At 25.8% G+C, this 16,085-nt stretch overlaps 1 protein-coding gene across 2 annotated transcripts; it reads left to right on the forward strand.

Annotated features, from left to right (window-relative positions):
* The first annotated feature begins 189 nt into the window (after positions 1-189).
* On the forward strand, positions 190-14,408 carry LOC114129118 (transmembrane protein 165). Of its 2 annotated transcripts, XM_027993751.2 has the most exons (6): positions 191-1,171; positions 3,668-3,843; positions 12,727-12,846; positions 13,229-13,393; positions 13,452-13,557; positions 13,627-14,408. In XM_027993751.2, the coding sequence occupies exons 1-6, from the start codon at positions 847-849 to the stop codon at positions 13,704-13,706; spliced, it is 972 nt and encodes a 323-aa protein (XP_027849552.1). In that variant the 5' UTR covers positions 191-846; the 3' UTR covers positions 13,707-14,408. The 2 variants fall into 2 exon arrangements, with proteins under 2 accessions (XP_027849553.1, XP_027849552.1); XM_027993752.2 differs by lacking the exon at positions 12,727-12,846 and having other exon boundaries at positions 190-1,171.
* Positions 14,409-16,085: the final 1,677 nt, after the last annotated feature.

The raw sequence follows: 16,085 nt of genomic DNA on the forward strand, positions 1-16,085 counted from the left end.
TTAAAAATTATAGTGTTAATATTATACAATATTAGACCGAGAGCACGGGCGGCGACCGTCGCTTTCTTCTTAGTTCTTACCCACACTGCTCGGATTTCGGAATGCCAATATTATAATATTACCCGCACCGCACCCGCACGAGTACGATAACGTCTGAGCGACCTACCGTGTAAATCACTGATCAGTTCACAATATTGAACAGAGTAAGTGAGTAACAGACGTAGTGGTTACTGGTTAGTAAATGGTGTGCCGTTCACGTGAAAGCCTAACGTCCCAAACCGAACTACGCTACGCACCGGCACAGTGCAGTGTGCACACGCGCGCTCTCAGTTCTCACACCGACGGCCAACGCCAATCGTCGTCGTTGTCGGACTGCTCTAACGCATGCCGCTCTTGACTCTATCGCTGTTAACACTTTACGTAACCCTTAACCGCCCGTCCGACGGGCCTACCGAATGCCGAACGTTCGTTAATTGCGGTGATGGCGCGTCAATTGCTGGACGTGTGTATAGTTTTAAGAACATAATTTTTTTTTCTTTTACGAATTATAACTTCAGTTAACTTATCACCATAAATCGTAATACCAATTACTATTGTTGTTTTAATTGTAATTACTAAGTACCTACATAATATTATATAATATATTATTCTGTTTTGTATCATTGGTTTTAAGTCAGTTTTTTCACTCATATTTTCCAAAACTCGAATGGTACCTACACCTATTTTATTTTAACTATGTGATATTGGTGCGTCGTCAACGTAAACGTATATGCTTGTGATCAGCATTCGGGTATATTCATTGTTGTAACTTAAAGACTGTGCTGGTAAAGTTTCATACCAAAAACAATGTTTACAAAAGTCGGTGTGCTGTTTGTGGTCCTAATAGCCACGGCCACAACCAATTCACTTCCAGTGGATGAGAGTGATGATGTATTGCCTACAATGGTACCAGATATTAGCGATACCCTGACTTCTGAGCAGACAACAAAAAATACACCTACCGTTTCTTTGGGATTGGTACATGCCTTCGTCGCATCACTTTCTGTGATAATTGTTTCAGAATTGGGCGACAAGACATTTTTTATTGCTGCTATAATGGCTATGCGACATTCAAGAATTACTGTGTTCACTGGTGCCATATCTGCTCTCGCACTTATGACTGTCTTATCAGGTAATACCTACATTTTATATCTTAAACTAATTCTAAGTACCTACTTCATTAGCTGTTATACAATATGAAAAAATAAAATTGATTTATTTACACAGGCTCATTTTATAGCCCTAGCATTACCTATATTACTTGTTTGGTATTTAGTTACCTATTTATCATTATATGTTATTGCTCAATACTAGGTAGTATAATTAGCATTAGACTTTTATACTTAGTTTTTAAATTGCTTCATTATTTTTTTAATATATTCTTGAGCAATCACAAGAATTTTTTTAAAATCTTAATTAAGTTTTTAATAATAAGAAACTAAATAGTATGTTCCCAATAGAATTTTGTTTTATTTAGTACTAAGTCGCGGTATTTTTTGTTTTGATGCAAGATTGAACTTGTTATAGTAATTTATCTAAGTGTACCTAATACTCTCGACTTAATAATAAAATAAATTTAGTTTAATAGACCTGGACTTCTAACTTCTATAAAATGTATTTTCCGCCATAACTCGTAAAATACTTAATGATTTTATACTTTTAAATGAATATGATGTAATACATATATAGGTATTTATATATGTATAAATAATATGTAATTAATAATAATGTGAAAAATATGTAATTTTTGTCAATGTGATATGAGTAGAATGCGAGGTAGAAAGTAAGATAAATAAAATTAAATACATTTATAGTATCTTCCAAGTTGGGCCACTGTTATTTGTTTTAAAATTTGGTGTTAACTAGCTGTTCAGAATAAAGATTTTTATATTCACAAGATTTTAAATAATTCTAGTTATAGGTGGGTAATATTTACCTATTAGTGGTTTTCATTTTAAAAAAAATAAACCCATAAATTAGGTATCTACTAGTCTTTTAGGTATTAAAATACACTATTAAGTAATTTAATGTTCATTTTTATAGTTTTTCTTGAACCGATGAAAAAATTACAGGTAGGTACTTTTTATGAAATTATTTGTCTTAAAATATGTTTATTTAAAAGTAGATACCTTGTCTATTTTTTTTTTATTGCCTAGTTAATTTCAATTTTTATAAAACTACCTATATTAGGTATATTTAGTAGCAATTGTTAAAATGTCTGTTATTTAATAATGAAAGGATATAATAACATTCATAACATAACTATTAAAAATGTATTATTATCTATAAACCTAACTGTTATATGGTGTACGACGCTGTGAATACAAACATTCAACCAGAGGCGTAGCCAGGGCTAAACACTTTTAACTTGAATGATTAAAAATCAAAAACAACAAAAAAATTAATAATACTTTTTTTAACTCAAATATTCTATTATAAAACTAATAACAAGAAATATATTTAGAAAATTTCCATATTTAAATTTAAATATTTCAAAACAATTTAAAAAATACAGTCAATATAGGAGGCTATAGCCCCTTTAGCCCCCTCCCTTGGCTACGCCACTGCATTTAACAAATAAGTAGGTGCTATATCTACCTATTACCATTGAACGTATATCGATAAACTAATATAAATTCAATGCTTTTACTCTTTGTTTGTAGGTATGTTGAAATGCTAACATTAATAGTTTTGACATATTCAATTGTTTGTTTGGCTTTGTTTTTTTATGACACATAGTATTTAAAAATGAAACTGTTTATGTAATAATTGTACGTTGTATTAGGATAGGGTGATTCACTAAGCTCACTCAATCCTTAAAAGATACATTTATTTAAATTTATTTAGAATTTTGGAATTACCTAAGTGTACTTATATAAGGATAATATTCTTATAATAATTTATTTTTCTGTTTTTATAATGAGAATAATTCTTAGGTTAGGTTAGGTGTTAGGTAAGTAACCTATTTGAATTTTTAAAAATTTAGATGCATTTAAAATCTTAATATTCTGAACTATAATTTCAATGAATGATTTTATAAAAAATATAAAATAGATAGGAAATGTTGCCATTCTTATTTTCATAGAACATTTTATGTTCTACTTTATTATTATTATACTCGACAATTTTAGAAATTATAATTGGTATCAAAATTAAAATCAATGGTAGGTATTAGGTAAGTATAATTATTTTAATCATAATTAAATACATTAATATTATTGTCATTTTCAAATCATTATAACTCCCATATATCTTATAAACCTAGTGTTATGGACGATCCTTAAATATTGTATCTTCTAATATAAGTTTAATAACTAAAAAACTACTCCTCTAAATGTTGATTAATATTTGTATTTTTTTACAATTTACTGCGAAAAAGAGTGGTTTTTATTTTAAAAACAAATATTTTTTTATCGTCATAGAACACTTATTTTATTAATAGTATACCTATTTAAAAATTAATATTTAAATTCCAAAACTTAATATTTAAACAAACACACAATTAAAGATAAAAGAAGGTGACCATGCTTGGTGAATAGTATCCAGTACCCTGTATAATATAATTTTTTTTTTAATATTTTAGATTAGATACTCTAGTAATGGAAATTATATTTTATTGATTTTGCAGTTTTATTTGGATATGCAGCAACAGTTATACCTCGTGCATACACATATTACATATCAACAGCTTTGTTTGCTGTGTTTGGACTTAAAATGCTAAGAGAAGGGTTCAAAATGTCTCCTAATGAAGGTCAAGATGAACTTGAAGAAGTACAAGCAAATTTACGACGTAAAGATGATGAGGTAATAATTAAGTTTTATCTATAAATAAGCAGAAAGCTTTAATTTGGCAAACAACTTTATTTTTTGTGTATGTTATTTTAAATTTAGTATGTGTTAATGAAAGTGGTGCTATATAAAATGTAATGCTTGGTAACTTAATTTTTAACCAATAATTTATATATTATAGCTCTATTAAATATTATATACTCTAAAGTTAAATTGGTTATATCATACACACAATAAAAAAATTAAATTAATTTTGTTAAACTTAAATGAAAAATTAAGAACTCGCTCTGCTTTATTGTAGGTTTTGAGTATACCTTGTTATTGAATAGGTAACAGTGATGGATGTGTTGAATTTAAAATAAACAATAAATTATTGTATACTAAAATCTATTCTGAAGTTTGATGGTCTTGTCAACCTATATTTTTGAAAATATTTTATATGAATGCAATAGATTGCAATAATTTTTGTGAAAAAATTACATACTCTTAAATCAGGATCAGTAGGTATATTGTATAATGGCCAGTGTTATGTATGTTCTAATTGTTAGTGAAAAATGATATTGATATGTAAAATTTAATTTAAAGTTAAATAAAGTTACATATGATATTATTTTAATATTATTAACTTATAGCTTATAAGTTAGATAGATATAACTATTAAGTTGATACTATTATAATACCACATATAGTTAAGTAGTGTGAATAGGTTTGTAGTACCTATATAACAATAAAGTTCTTTGGGTTTCTTAGAAACACTTATGTATATTTAATTTGTCTTATTTATTAATTTTATCTTTCTTCTTCAACACAAGCTGTTCTTATAAAAGCATAGAAGCAGTTGACAAGTAAAAAAAAAATAGAATGTGTTGTCGCAGTTTAGAAAATTAAATTAATAATTACCACCTACCTTTTATAATAGAAAATATCTATTAATACAATGAAATCAGATTTTACTTATAAATATCTGAACTGTGACAAAATGATACCATAATTTGCAATGCAAAAACAATTTACACTACTTCAAATAAAAAGAACTTTTGCAGATCTGGATCAACAGACTAATCGCAGCTTTCTTATGACCCCTGAATTTTCTTTGAAAGCTTTATCTTAATCACAGGTTTTTACTTATAATTGTAATTAAAAATTGACAATTATTAGCATTTGTACGGTTACCTGATCAAACTGAATAAATTTAATTTTGTTTCATGTACTATGAATAATTCAAAAATGATTATTTATGTAAGTTTTATATAAAAATTTACCAAGATATTTATCAGTAAATGTTGAACAAAAATACCCAAACTTTAGTAGAACACTTATTTATTGTACTATTTTTTTCCAGAACATAATAATTTAAAAATAAGTTATAGGAAATTGTATTTATTACCAGATTTCCTAGTATAATAATTATAATATTATAGATTAAAAAATAAGAAAATTGTTTTAATTTGGTTTATATAACACAAAAATAGTGATATTTGAAAATTGTATATCATCAAATTATATGGTTACAATCAAATAGTTTTTCTACAGAAAAAATTAAAAATTATATCAAATATCTAGATAAAGATCAATCTATCCGCAAATAAATGTAAAAATAATAACTATCAATAACACTTTTTTATAAAATTAGATCTATAGTAACTTATTTGGTAATAAAATTGTAAATTGTTATACTACTCCTGTAGTTTATATACAGGAATACCTATAGTTAGATAATATTAAATAATAATACAATTATTCAGAGGCGACTTGTAAGCACCTTCTACCAGAGCGGAGCCCCAGTAAAAAAATTTGGAATGAGTTGGTGGGTGATCAGTGGTTCAGTGCTCAGTAGTTTGGTGAAATGAAACTTAAAAGAATTTAGTTGTAATAGCGAAGCAAGAACAATTTTTTTTAGGGTAGGTGGGTGGTTTAAATTTATCTGCCCCGGTAAGATGTAATTCTTTGAACTGCTTCTGCTATTATTGATACATTCAATTTAAAATATTTAAAAGTTATTGGTCAATGGTCTTATATTTATTATCAGAAAATACATTTTAGTATAAGTATAAAAATAAGTGCAATATAATGTACAATATAATTAGGTATTATAAAATATCAATTCAATAGAACTTCTACCAGTATTTTGGTACCAAAGCAGTATGCGAGTTTTTAACTTTTAACTCTGAATTTTTTATTCAAGTTATATATTAACCACAATTTTAATATAATTTTTTACAATTAAAGTACCTTATTTTGTGTATGATCTATTTGTATCTGAAATCTATTTTTCATCTGACTTTTTTTATTATCCATAAATATTTTTATATTTATGATTTTGCTTTGACAAGTTAATTTATGAAATTTAATTAGTAACAAAAAAAAAAAAAATAAACTCTCCTGTCTAATTAATCTGTTTTTGTACTACCATTTATATTTATTTTGTAAAAAAATTAATTTATTCATCAGTATGAATATAGTTCTTTTATCATTACCACCATAAATATTATACAATGCATTTTAACCTAATACATTACAATTAATCAACTTTAATTTACTTATTAGTTAAGACTAAGAGTGTCAAGTACTATATTAATTTATATTACATTATTGAGTACTTTAGAGGTTAATTGCGGTGAAACTCAAAATAAAAATATTTTAATGTGTATCTATATTCTATTTATTTAATCATTTAAAAAATAGGTTGGTATACAGATTGTAGTATTGTAAATTTCTGCTAATTGTTCTTATCGCTTTTAGCCTGTGCTGATCATCTTTATTATTTGTGTAAACATCTGTATTATTTTTGCTTAACTTACTTTTTATATATTTTTATGCTATTTCTAGTTAAATTAAAAATAAATAATGGTTATAAAATTAAATGTATTTGCTTCACAGATAATATATACTATAATTATTATACTAGATGCCAAACTCTATATTCCACTCTGTACCTAAGGATTTTTGAAATCAAATAGATTGGAAAATGTTTATAATATTTTATCAATACTATTGTTATAATGTAATTACAAATTAAAAAATGTAGTTTGCACTTCACTAGTGTATACTCAATAGTCTACATTTAATTTAAATACTATTTAAATATAAGATTATGTTTAGAGCCTTAGAAGCATAACTATAAATTGGAGTCCCCAGAGCAGTATCAAGTGTAGTCATTATCTATTTAATTATTTATGTTACTAAAATTATTCAATTTTTAAACATATTTAATTTATGCAATTTTTAATTATACATAATATTATGTCTTACAGTACAGTCATACTGATAATATAAAGTTTAATATAACTCTTTGATTCATTTTGCGTTGTGTACCTACATTTTTTTCAATTAATAATTTAAAAATTCTACCAAGCTCATATTCTTACATGAAATATGATACGTTTTCCATTTTTTTTTTTTTTTTTAGTGTATAATAGTATAACATGAATTTTAAAACAAAATTAAAGTTTTTGTTTGTACAAATTGTATTTATAAAAGTCGAGGGCCTAAGTCCAGGATCTTGACATCTGTGCCATCTTGTGCTATCTTGTCGTAACGCCACTAGTTATGTTTCCAGTTTGAAGTTTTTAAATTTTTAAACTTTCCACAATCAATTATTATAATTTTGTTGGTTATTACTAAGATTGATAACATCAGCTTGTAAACATTGCAGAACTTACATTTTGACAGTTGGCTTCATGTATGGGCGTTGAGTCGGGCATCTAGTATATAGTCTATAGTATACATAATATATCTGTAGTTTGCCGTTAATGCTTCATATTTTTTCTTTTGCCTTTATTTATTTATTTTTTTTTTTGTATTTTCTAATTATGAAATATCTGATACATACATTTAAATTAATTTAAATACAATTTATACATGGATATACTTGGACATACAGTTATATAGGTTCTTATACAATGACTTACGTGTATATATTTAATCGAATATTATTCATATGTTTTGGCTATTTATACTACCTACTTATTCTTTTAGCGTCTGATTATAAACTAATATTTTCTTCAACAAAAAGATTACCAATTATCTGTGTTTCATTTGAATAGTTTAGATTTGGGTATCTAATCTAACATATCCTTAGCCATCAAAAGTCAATATTAAAGGAACAGAATATGTTTGGTTTTTAAATAAATCTAAAAATAGTTCTTTTAATTAAGTAATATTATATAATATAATTTAAATAATTTTAGTTTTAGGACACTAAATTTAATAAAACTATAGGGCCGTAGAGCGTAAGGGATTATTATTTTGTCCGTTTTTAAAGAGTTTGTAATACATAACATGAAAAATGTGTACTTTCAACTTTCGAGTCTTGTAATTTATCATAACTCTAAAGTGTGTGAATCAAGTATCAAACGCATAACTTGCACGCACATAATGTAATAATACACACACATCAAAAGTAATGAGTACATACAAATTATATTTTTAAATTATATCAAAAAAAAATAAAATCGTTATTTTTAACTGATTTTGCATAAAGAAATTCATAATTTTTTTCTCCTTGTTTTTTTTTCTGAAAAGTGCATTTTGTATTTTGAGCGGAGAGATGAAGATATTTACTTTTGATTCCCTACAGTCTATATTATTAATATTATTACTGAGATAGTTTTATTATATACATATATAAAGTAATTAATTTTATTTTTAATCTGGTATAGTTAGAACGAATTTTTATCGAAAATATTGTAATTTTTAAATGTCATAAGTAGTGTGTAAAATAATATAATTATATACGTAAAAGTATTAAGCCTTTAATTATAATAATTTTAAACTACAAAAAATAGAATCTTAAATTGTTATTCTTCGTTTAAATATCACGATAATAAATGTCTATAATAAAAATTATGTTAATACATTTTTAAATTACTTGGTTTTAGTATTATATATTATTATTTAGTTATGAAGAACTTTGTATTAAATTTTAAGCTTTTTGATGAAGTAACATTTTTTTAACAATTTATCGATATTCACTGATTAAACAACATTTAAATGTCTATAAATAGCTCAAAAAAGAGTTAAAATATTTTGAAAATTATTCCATGCGTATAAACCATGTTCATTTTGAAAAATGAAATGTACTTAATGTAAATATTTTTAACCATCTTAAAACTAAGAAAACGAAACATTTTGGGCGATTGTAAACTCTCCCGGGTCCAGGGCCGTATTAGCGCATAGGCACTGTGCCTAGGGCCTACAAAAAATTATTGCTATGATTTTATTGTGAAACGCAAAATGGTATAATAGAAGGTGGCTTTGTTTTATAGTTTTCGCAAATTTAACTATGTATATTTTGGAGTAAAATGAATTGTTTTTAGGATTTGCTAAAACTGTTATCATATAAAAAGTTATAAAAGTTTAGATTTGATTTTTATGCTGGAAATGCCTATTTTTCTTTTTAAAAGCTTAATTTAGAGATTCCACACTTTTTCTCCCAATGAGAAGGTTTCTTAATAATTTAAATACTTGACAATGGCCCTGGAGGGGCTAAGGGCATAGGGCCTACGAATTACGATAATGTTAATCCGGGCCTGCCCGGCTCTACTCTTGTTCTACCTGACAGAAACATGTACTTAAACTCTCCCGAGTTTTCACACTTCAGTACTACTAATTTAATTTAATAAAAGTCATAAAATAAATCTATTATATAAAATATACGTATGAAAATATAAAAATGTTTAAATTAAATTTTTTGATAGTAGGAACACGCAGATTTTAAAAAAACTTATGGTATCTATTTTTTGCCTTAAAATAATCTAATATTTTTTGAGTTATACTTTTTCTTTATTTTTTGTATGACTGTTTTATTTGTTTTTTTTTAGTTTATTGCAACTTTGAATTTTGAACAATTTTAACCCGGGAGAGATTATACATTTACTACAGCTAAACATAATATTGACCCGGGAAAGATTACTATTTCTAAAATCGGGAAAGTTTACCACCGCTCAACATTTTTATTGCTCCTAAAGATGACTAATATGATAAGACATAAAAATCAAAACCCCATATTGTAAAACTAATACATTTATTGGTCTGAGCACCGCTCAGAAAATAATATTTATAATAATTTTAAATACTATAATGGGCGTCGCTCATGAAACTCACATTTCATAAACAAAACGGTAGAAAATTTGATAAAATTTTAAAAAGTAGTGTTTACAACATCAATGTGCTATAGTGCTTTATAAAAAAAATATGGTAGATTGCTTACGACACTGTTATTTAAATAATAAATAATATGTAATATGTAAAATGGAGATAATTAAATAAAGTTAAAGAATAATCAATTTGTTTTCGTTTTCCACCATTTCGATTAAAAGGTTTGTTGGATTATAGGTAATTAATATAATCGTAAATGTATAAGATTTATTTTGTTTTAGTCCCATAGGCCATAACAAGTATTAAAATTAGCAGCATCCGTTGTTATTCGTTTTTAAATGTTATCGTTCTTTTGCTCTGAAATTTTTCATTTATCAATTATCTTACACAGCCCAGCTGAAGACGTATAGGTATTTATTTTAGCTAAAATTTGAATAATTTCTGGTTCGTTCTAATATTTTTTCAGATTTATTTATTTATTTAAGTATACATTTTCGCATAAACTTTTAAATTTCAATATTTAATGTTGAATTTAGATTGTTAAAAAGGGCTTATGAATGCCCTTGTTCCTCCTCTCGATGTAACTATTCATAGGCGCTCGGAAGGGGGGCAAGCTGGGGCATTTGCCCCCCCTGGCTTTTCAAAAATATGTTTTAAATTGAATGTTTTAAGATAAATTACTATTTATTATATAATAAATCCTAACATTGACCCCTCCTAGAAAAATTTCTGCGGGCACCTATGTAACTATTCTACTCATCATATCGAATAATTTATCTATCGGGAAAGATTACCGATAACAAATTTTAATTCATCATTTTGAATTAAACTTCGTGATAAATTCAGTTCTATTTTTAATTATAATATGCGCTTTATGTATGTTGAAAAATTACAAAATATAGGTATTTCTGGTACCTTTAAATATGTTTTGGTGCAATTCCCTAATGCGTTTTTGCGCGGCTTGTATACATAATATAAAATCTGTTCTTAGTTTATTATTTTTTTATTGTTGAGTCGTAGTAGCTTATAATATGAATTTGTTTTTGCCTATTATGCCAACTATAAATTATCGTATTTTTTATGAACAAGTAAGTGGATTAAATACCTAATGTATTTAGATTTGTGTACCTAGAGTAACTTAAATAACCTTAATATTTATTAGGTTTTATTATTAGAATAGATACTCCTTAAACAGATATAAATATTAGATTTTCGTCTTCGTCTTACAATCATAGAACATAAAAAATTTTAAAAAAATTATGTTTGGCGTATCAAAATAAAGATATTTAATTTAATTTCAAATAAATTTTAAACTTATAAATACAAAGATGAAAATATCTGAGTAAGTTCTCTCATCGACTAGGTGAGATAGATAATACAATTATTTGTAAATTTTCAAAATTACTCGCTTTAAAATTAAAGTATTCAGAAAAACTAAGCAATTATGAATACAGATATTGTATATGAAAGCTTCGTATTGGAATTTTATCATTCCACGCTTTATACTCATATAATATACTCGCACGTTGTATAAAGCAAGCAAGTCAAACTTAAAATATTAACTGAGCTAAATATATTGAATAGAATACATAGCTGGCCGTACAAACAATTATTAAAAAAAAACATTTCATACAAATTTATAGAAATTATCATTGAAAAAGTATATATTATGCCTAATATGTTATAATGTGTATACTAACATATATTTCTCTTTAACATGGTTACGACACAAAATAAAACTTTATTTATATTTTTTGTCGTGTTTTAAATAATAGTATCTATTTGCATTCGAAGAGCGATATCATTTAATTGATATGAAAATAATTTTAGAAGATAGCTGATAGATATGTTATTAATTATTATAGAGCTTATTTTCATTAAAAAGTTAAAATACTATTCTCAATAAAACAAGATAAAGAATTTAAATTAATTTTCATTATAGTAATGGTTTATCACCTCATTTAAAGACTGATTGTATGAAAATAAGCCTATTTATCTTAAAATTGTATGTTTGTAATCCCCTTAGAAATTATTTTCTACTGTAGCATAATAGCTCATTAAGTGTAAAACTGTGAATTGTTACAACATTCATAACAAGATTTATAATGTGTCTATTATTATCTCCAATAGCTTGACAAAGAAGATAAGGTACTGAGTGTTAGCTCTTATAAAGTATATAACATAATTGATGGTCATTTTCATTAATGGCGTAGCTGTGTCTAATTTTAAAATCATAACTATAATTATTTATGTATGACCTAAATGTTTGTATTAATTATTATCTGTATTTGATTCAAATTAACTAATTTTGTTACCATATTGGGTAAATAAATATAAATATTTGGTTTGTGGTTCCAATATTGGGTATTTTAATTATTTTTTTCAACTATTTGAATTATAAATTTATAATATACATGTGTTACCATTATCATATTTATAAATCGATTCTGAGCTGAGCTTGGCTTAACAAAAAATGTTTAACAAAATTGTATTTAAGTTTTTCCTATTTCATTTTGAAATACTGGTAAATTTTAGAAATGTGTTATTGGAATACTATAAATTGCCTTGCTCTATTCAGAATCAAAAAAATATGTACATTGATTGACAATAATTAAAAATTATAGTATTAAATATATTAATTTTAAATTGTATTTATTATTTGCTGTAGTCTTCAAATTATTAATTAATATTTTAAGTTAATTAATTTTTTTTTTTTTCATTTTGTCATTTCTTAACATTATCCTTCTACACTTCTTTGGGCTATTTATTATTTGGGAATAAATTATTAAATACCTAAAGAACAAGAGGAATAATAAAGATGCGTCTCCAGTCACTGAGAAAGACGATAAATCGCCTTCGGTTATGCCATCCGTGGTTGAAACTATCAATGTGACTGTTGACAATAGTACTGACTTAAAGGTAAGAATTATTGAATAAAATATCTACAATACAGTAAAATATAATTACAAAAGCTGCCAGATCTCATAAATGATGTTATATAATTTACAATGTAGTAAACAAAACGAAATAATTAAAAATGTAGGTATATTTTGTTTTGTTTTAAAATCATTGCAGCATGAAATATTTCCCCAGCAAAATAACCGCTCTTAGATTTTCAATGGCTTTTTAATTAGGTATAATTTATATTTCACTTAATCATTTAACTTTAGTTATAATTATTACCTAATCGCAATTTCTCTAAAGTACTCAAGTGAAATATAATGTAATCTAAAATTATTACATTCATAATTATAAAACTAAATAAATTGTATGTTTTTTACTAACATTAACTCTGATACAGGATGCAGACATAGAACAACAGGCTCCAAAAAGATGTCGATTGCGATTTGGCAGTAAGAGTTTGTTGATTGTGTCAAAAACTCTGATTCAAGCTTTTACAATGACATTCCTTGCAGAATGGGGTGACCGTAGTCAATTAGCAACTATTATTTTAGCAGCTAGAGAAGTATACAATATTAAAATCAAATTTTTATTTTTATTTTTAATTGCTAAATTATTTTCAGGATGCTTATGGTGTTGCACTTGGGGGAATCTTGGGACATTCTTTATGTACAGGACTAGCTGTTATTGGTGGTCGTTTCATTGCTCAAAAAATATCTGTTCGAACTGGTAAGTTATTTAAGATGAAAAATAAATAAGAACATACTTTAATAAATTATGTATTTGTTTTTTTAATAGTAACTATTGTGGGTGGTGTTGTATTTATAATGTTTGCTGTGACTGCATTAATGTTTGATCCGAATGAAGGAGAAACATAGCCATAAGAATGTTATAACAATTTTTAAGGCCATTGCAAATGCTCTAGTTCTAGAGCTCAGCATACTTAGTTCATCTGTGATATTTATATTTCACTATTGTTATTTTAGTGTATGCTTTCATTCAAGTATAAAATTCAATAATATTTGTTGATTTTGTATTATTGATTTATTTATATTTGTTATATTTGTATAAATGAAGTATTATTAATGAGATTTATTGCCATAAGGTATAACAATGTATAGTATATAATAAAAAAAATTGATGATAATAAAATTGATTTATTTGCCTAAATACATTTGTCAATTATTTAATTACTTTTCATTATATTTTAATAGTTTTAATTATCTAACTATGTATGATAACTGATAAGTATCATTCAAATAAATTATAATTTGTTTGAATAAGTATCATTATATTATTATTTATTTTTACATTGAATGAATTCTATTTGTATAATGTAATAATTATTTTTAAGTATAAATAACATAATATAATTTACTATTACTTTTTGTTTTTCATACAATAAGTGTTACATTTTAAGTTGTATGTCTAAGTCCAATTTTTTTAGTGCCCATGAACCTAAATTGAAAAGTATACTGTTAATAATTACTATAGTGATGTAAGACTGTGCTGAAATTATTTGTGCATAGGATTGTTTCATGACAGTGTTGGCTTATAAAAATTATATGTATTCTTATGTATTCTGTTCTCCAATTTGTATAGTATTTTTAGTTCATACGATATGAAAGATTGTCATTATCAATACTGGAGTATACAGTTCTAATTATCACTTAATCACTTGATTTCCATGTTATTTCATAACATTTATAAATCCTTAATATTTTCCCTAAGTCACGAGTCTTCAATCTAAGGTCTGCAAGCTGATTCTGGCCCACCAACGTTTTAGAATTGGCTTGTGAAGCTAACTAATGTTTTGAAAATAATATATTATTATTCTTTGTTTTTAATTCAATAATTTCTTTCAAAATAGATAATAAAATAAAAGGCATTTTTTATTCTGTTTCTCATAACAACTAATAATAGTTAGACTTATATACTTACTAATATGTAATAACGTAAAATTAAAAATAAAATTAGGTAAATCGTTTAATATGGCATACACTAGGTCATAAGCCTAAGTATTAATAACCAGATCTATGAGACTTTCCTATACTTAAAAGTGCTAGAGAATATAATCACCTATCAAGTATAAATATTAAATTTACACTTGTTGCTTTCCTCCTGATCGTCAGAGGGTTTTCGAGAATATTATAATAATATGTAGTATATTAACTAACTACAGTAGTATTTATTAAATGTTATGCAGTGATATAATAAGGTAATACAAATAAGAAATTCTCTGAACACACGAATCCAAGTTGTCTTTGCAGGATCTGGTGTCGAAAGATATCTCTCATATGACTGGTACACACTCCATATGCTATGATGAGAAGGACAATGTTGTCATACTGACCAATCACAGGCGGCCCCCATCAAAGGCCTATGTTTTTTAAAGGCTTAGTTTTATCCTTGGTGGCAGAAACTCATTTGACTATCCATTGTATCCAGCACACATGAACAAGTCACATGTTTTGCACCCCTTTGCAACAAAAACTTATGAGTTTCTATGTGACCTTACAATATAAATCGTCCCTTTTGTCAGTGATGAAAGATATGTATTGAATTTAACCATTATTTGTGTGCAACAACTTGACCGTTATTTATTGTATTTAAGCTGTTTACAATTATGATGTATCAGTATATTATTACAAATAATAAAAAAAACTTATTGATCATATTTATAAAAAAATGCACTGTAACTGTTTTAGCTGATTCATCATGGTTATTGGTTATGGAAACTAATTTTCCTCATTGATATAATTCAGCTCCAAAATTAATTAAGTTTAAATATTTAAGAAGAAAACTTGTTAATTTTAACCATACATTAACTTTTAAATTAAAAATAACTTTTTTACAAATCAACTAATAGAAAAAACTCTTGTCCATTTTAGATTCTGAACGAAGTGATGAATGTATTGATTTTACAATGATGTGTGTTTTTTTTTTTTTTTTTTTTGTGTCTGTGTACAGCATAACTAGTCGAAATAATGCTCCAATTTCAAACTATGGGGGTGGTTTCCGATGTAAAAGTGAATATCCTTGGTGCATTATAGAGGTAAAAAGTTAACATTTTCCAACAGTTTTCAAAAAAATCGAGAAAAACAAAAAAAAAATGACGGAAAAACGGCAATTTTTCCGCAAAACCAGTTTTCGACCAAATCGATTTTTTTTTATGGTTGTAATTCAAAAGCTAATCACTGAAAATACTTGAAATTTTCACCAAATGTTAATGTCAGTGGTATCTGTATATAGTTAAA

Source organism: Aphis gossypii, chromosome 1, assembly GCF_020184175.1.
Source record: "Aphis gossypii isolate Hap1 chromosome 1, ASM2018417v2, whole genome shotgun sequence".
Lineage (NCBI taxonomy): Eukaryota > Metazoa > Arthropoda > Insecta > Hemiptera > Aphididae > Aphis > Aphis gossypii.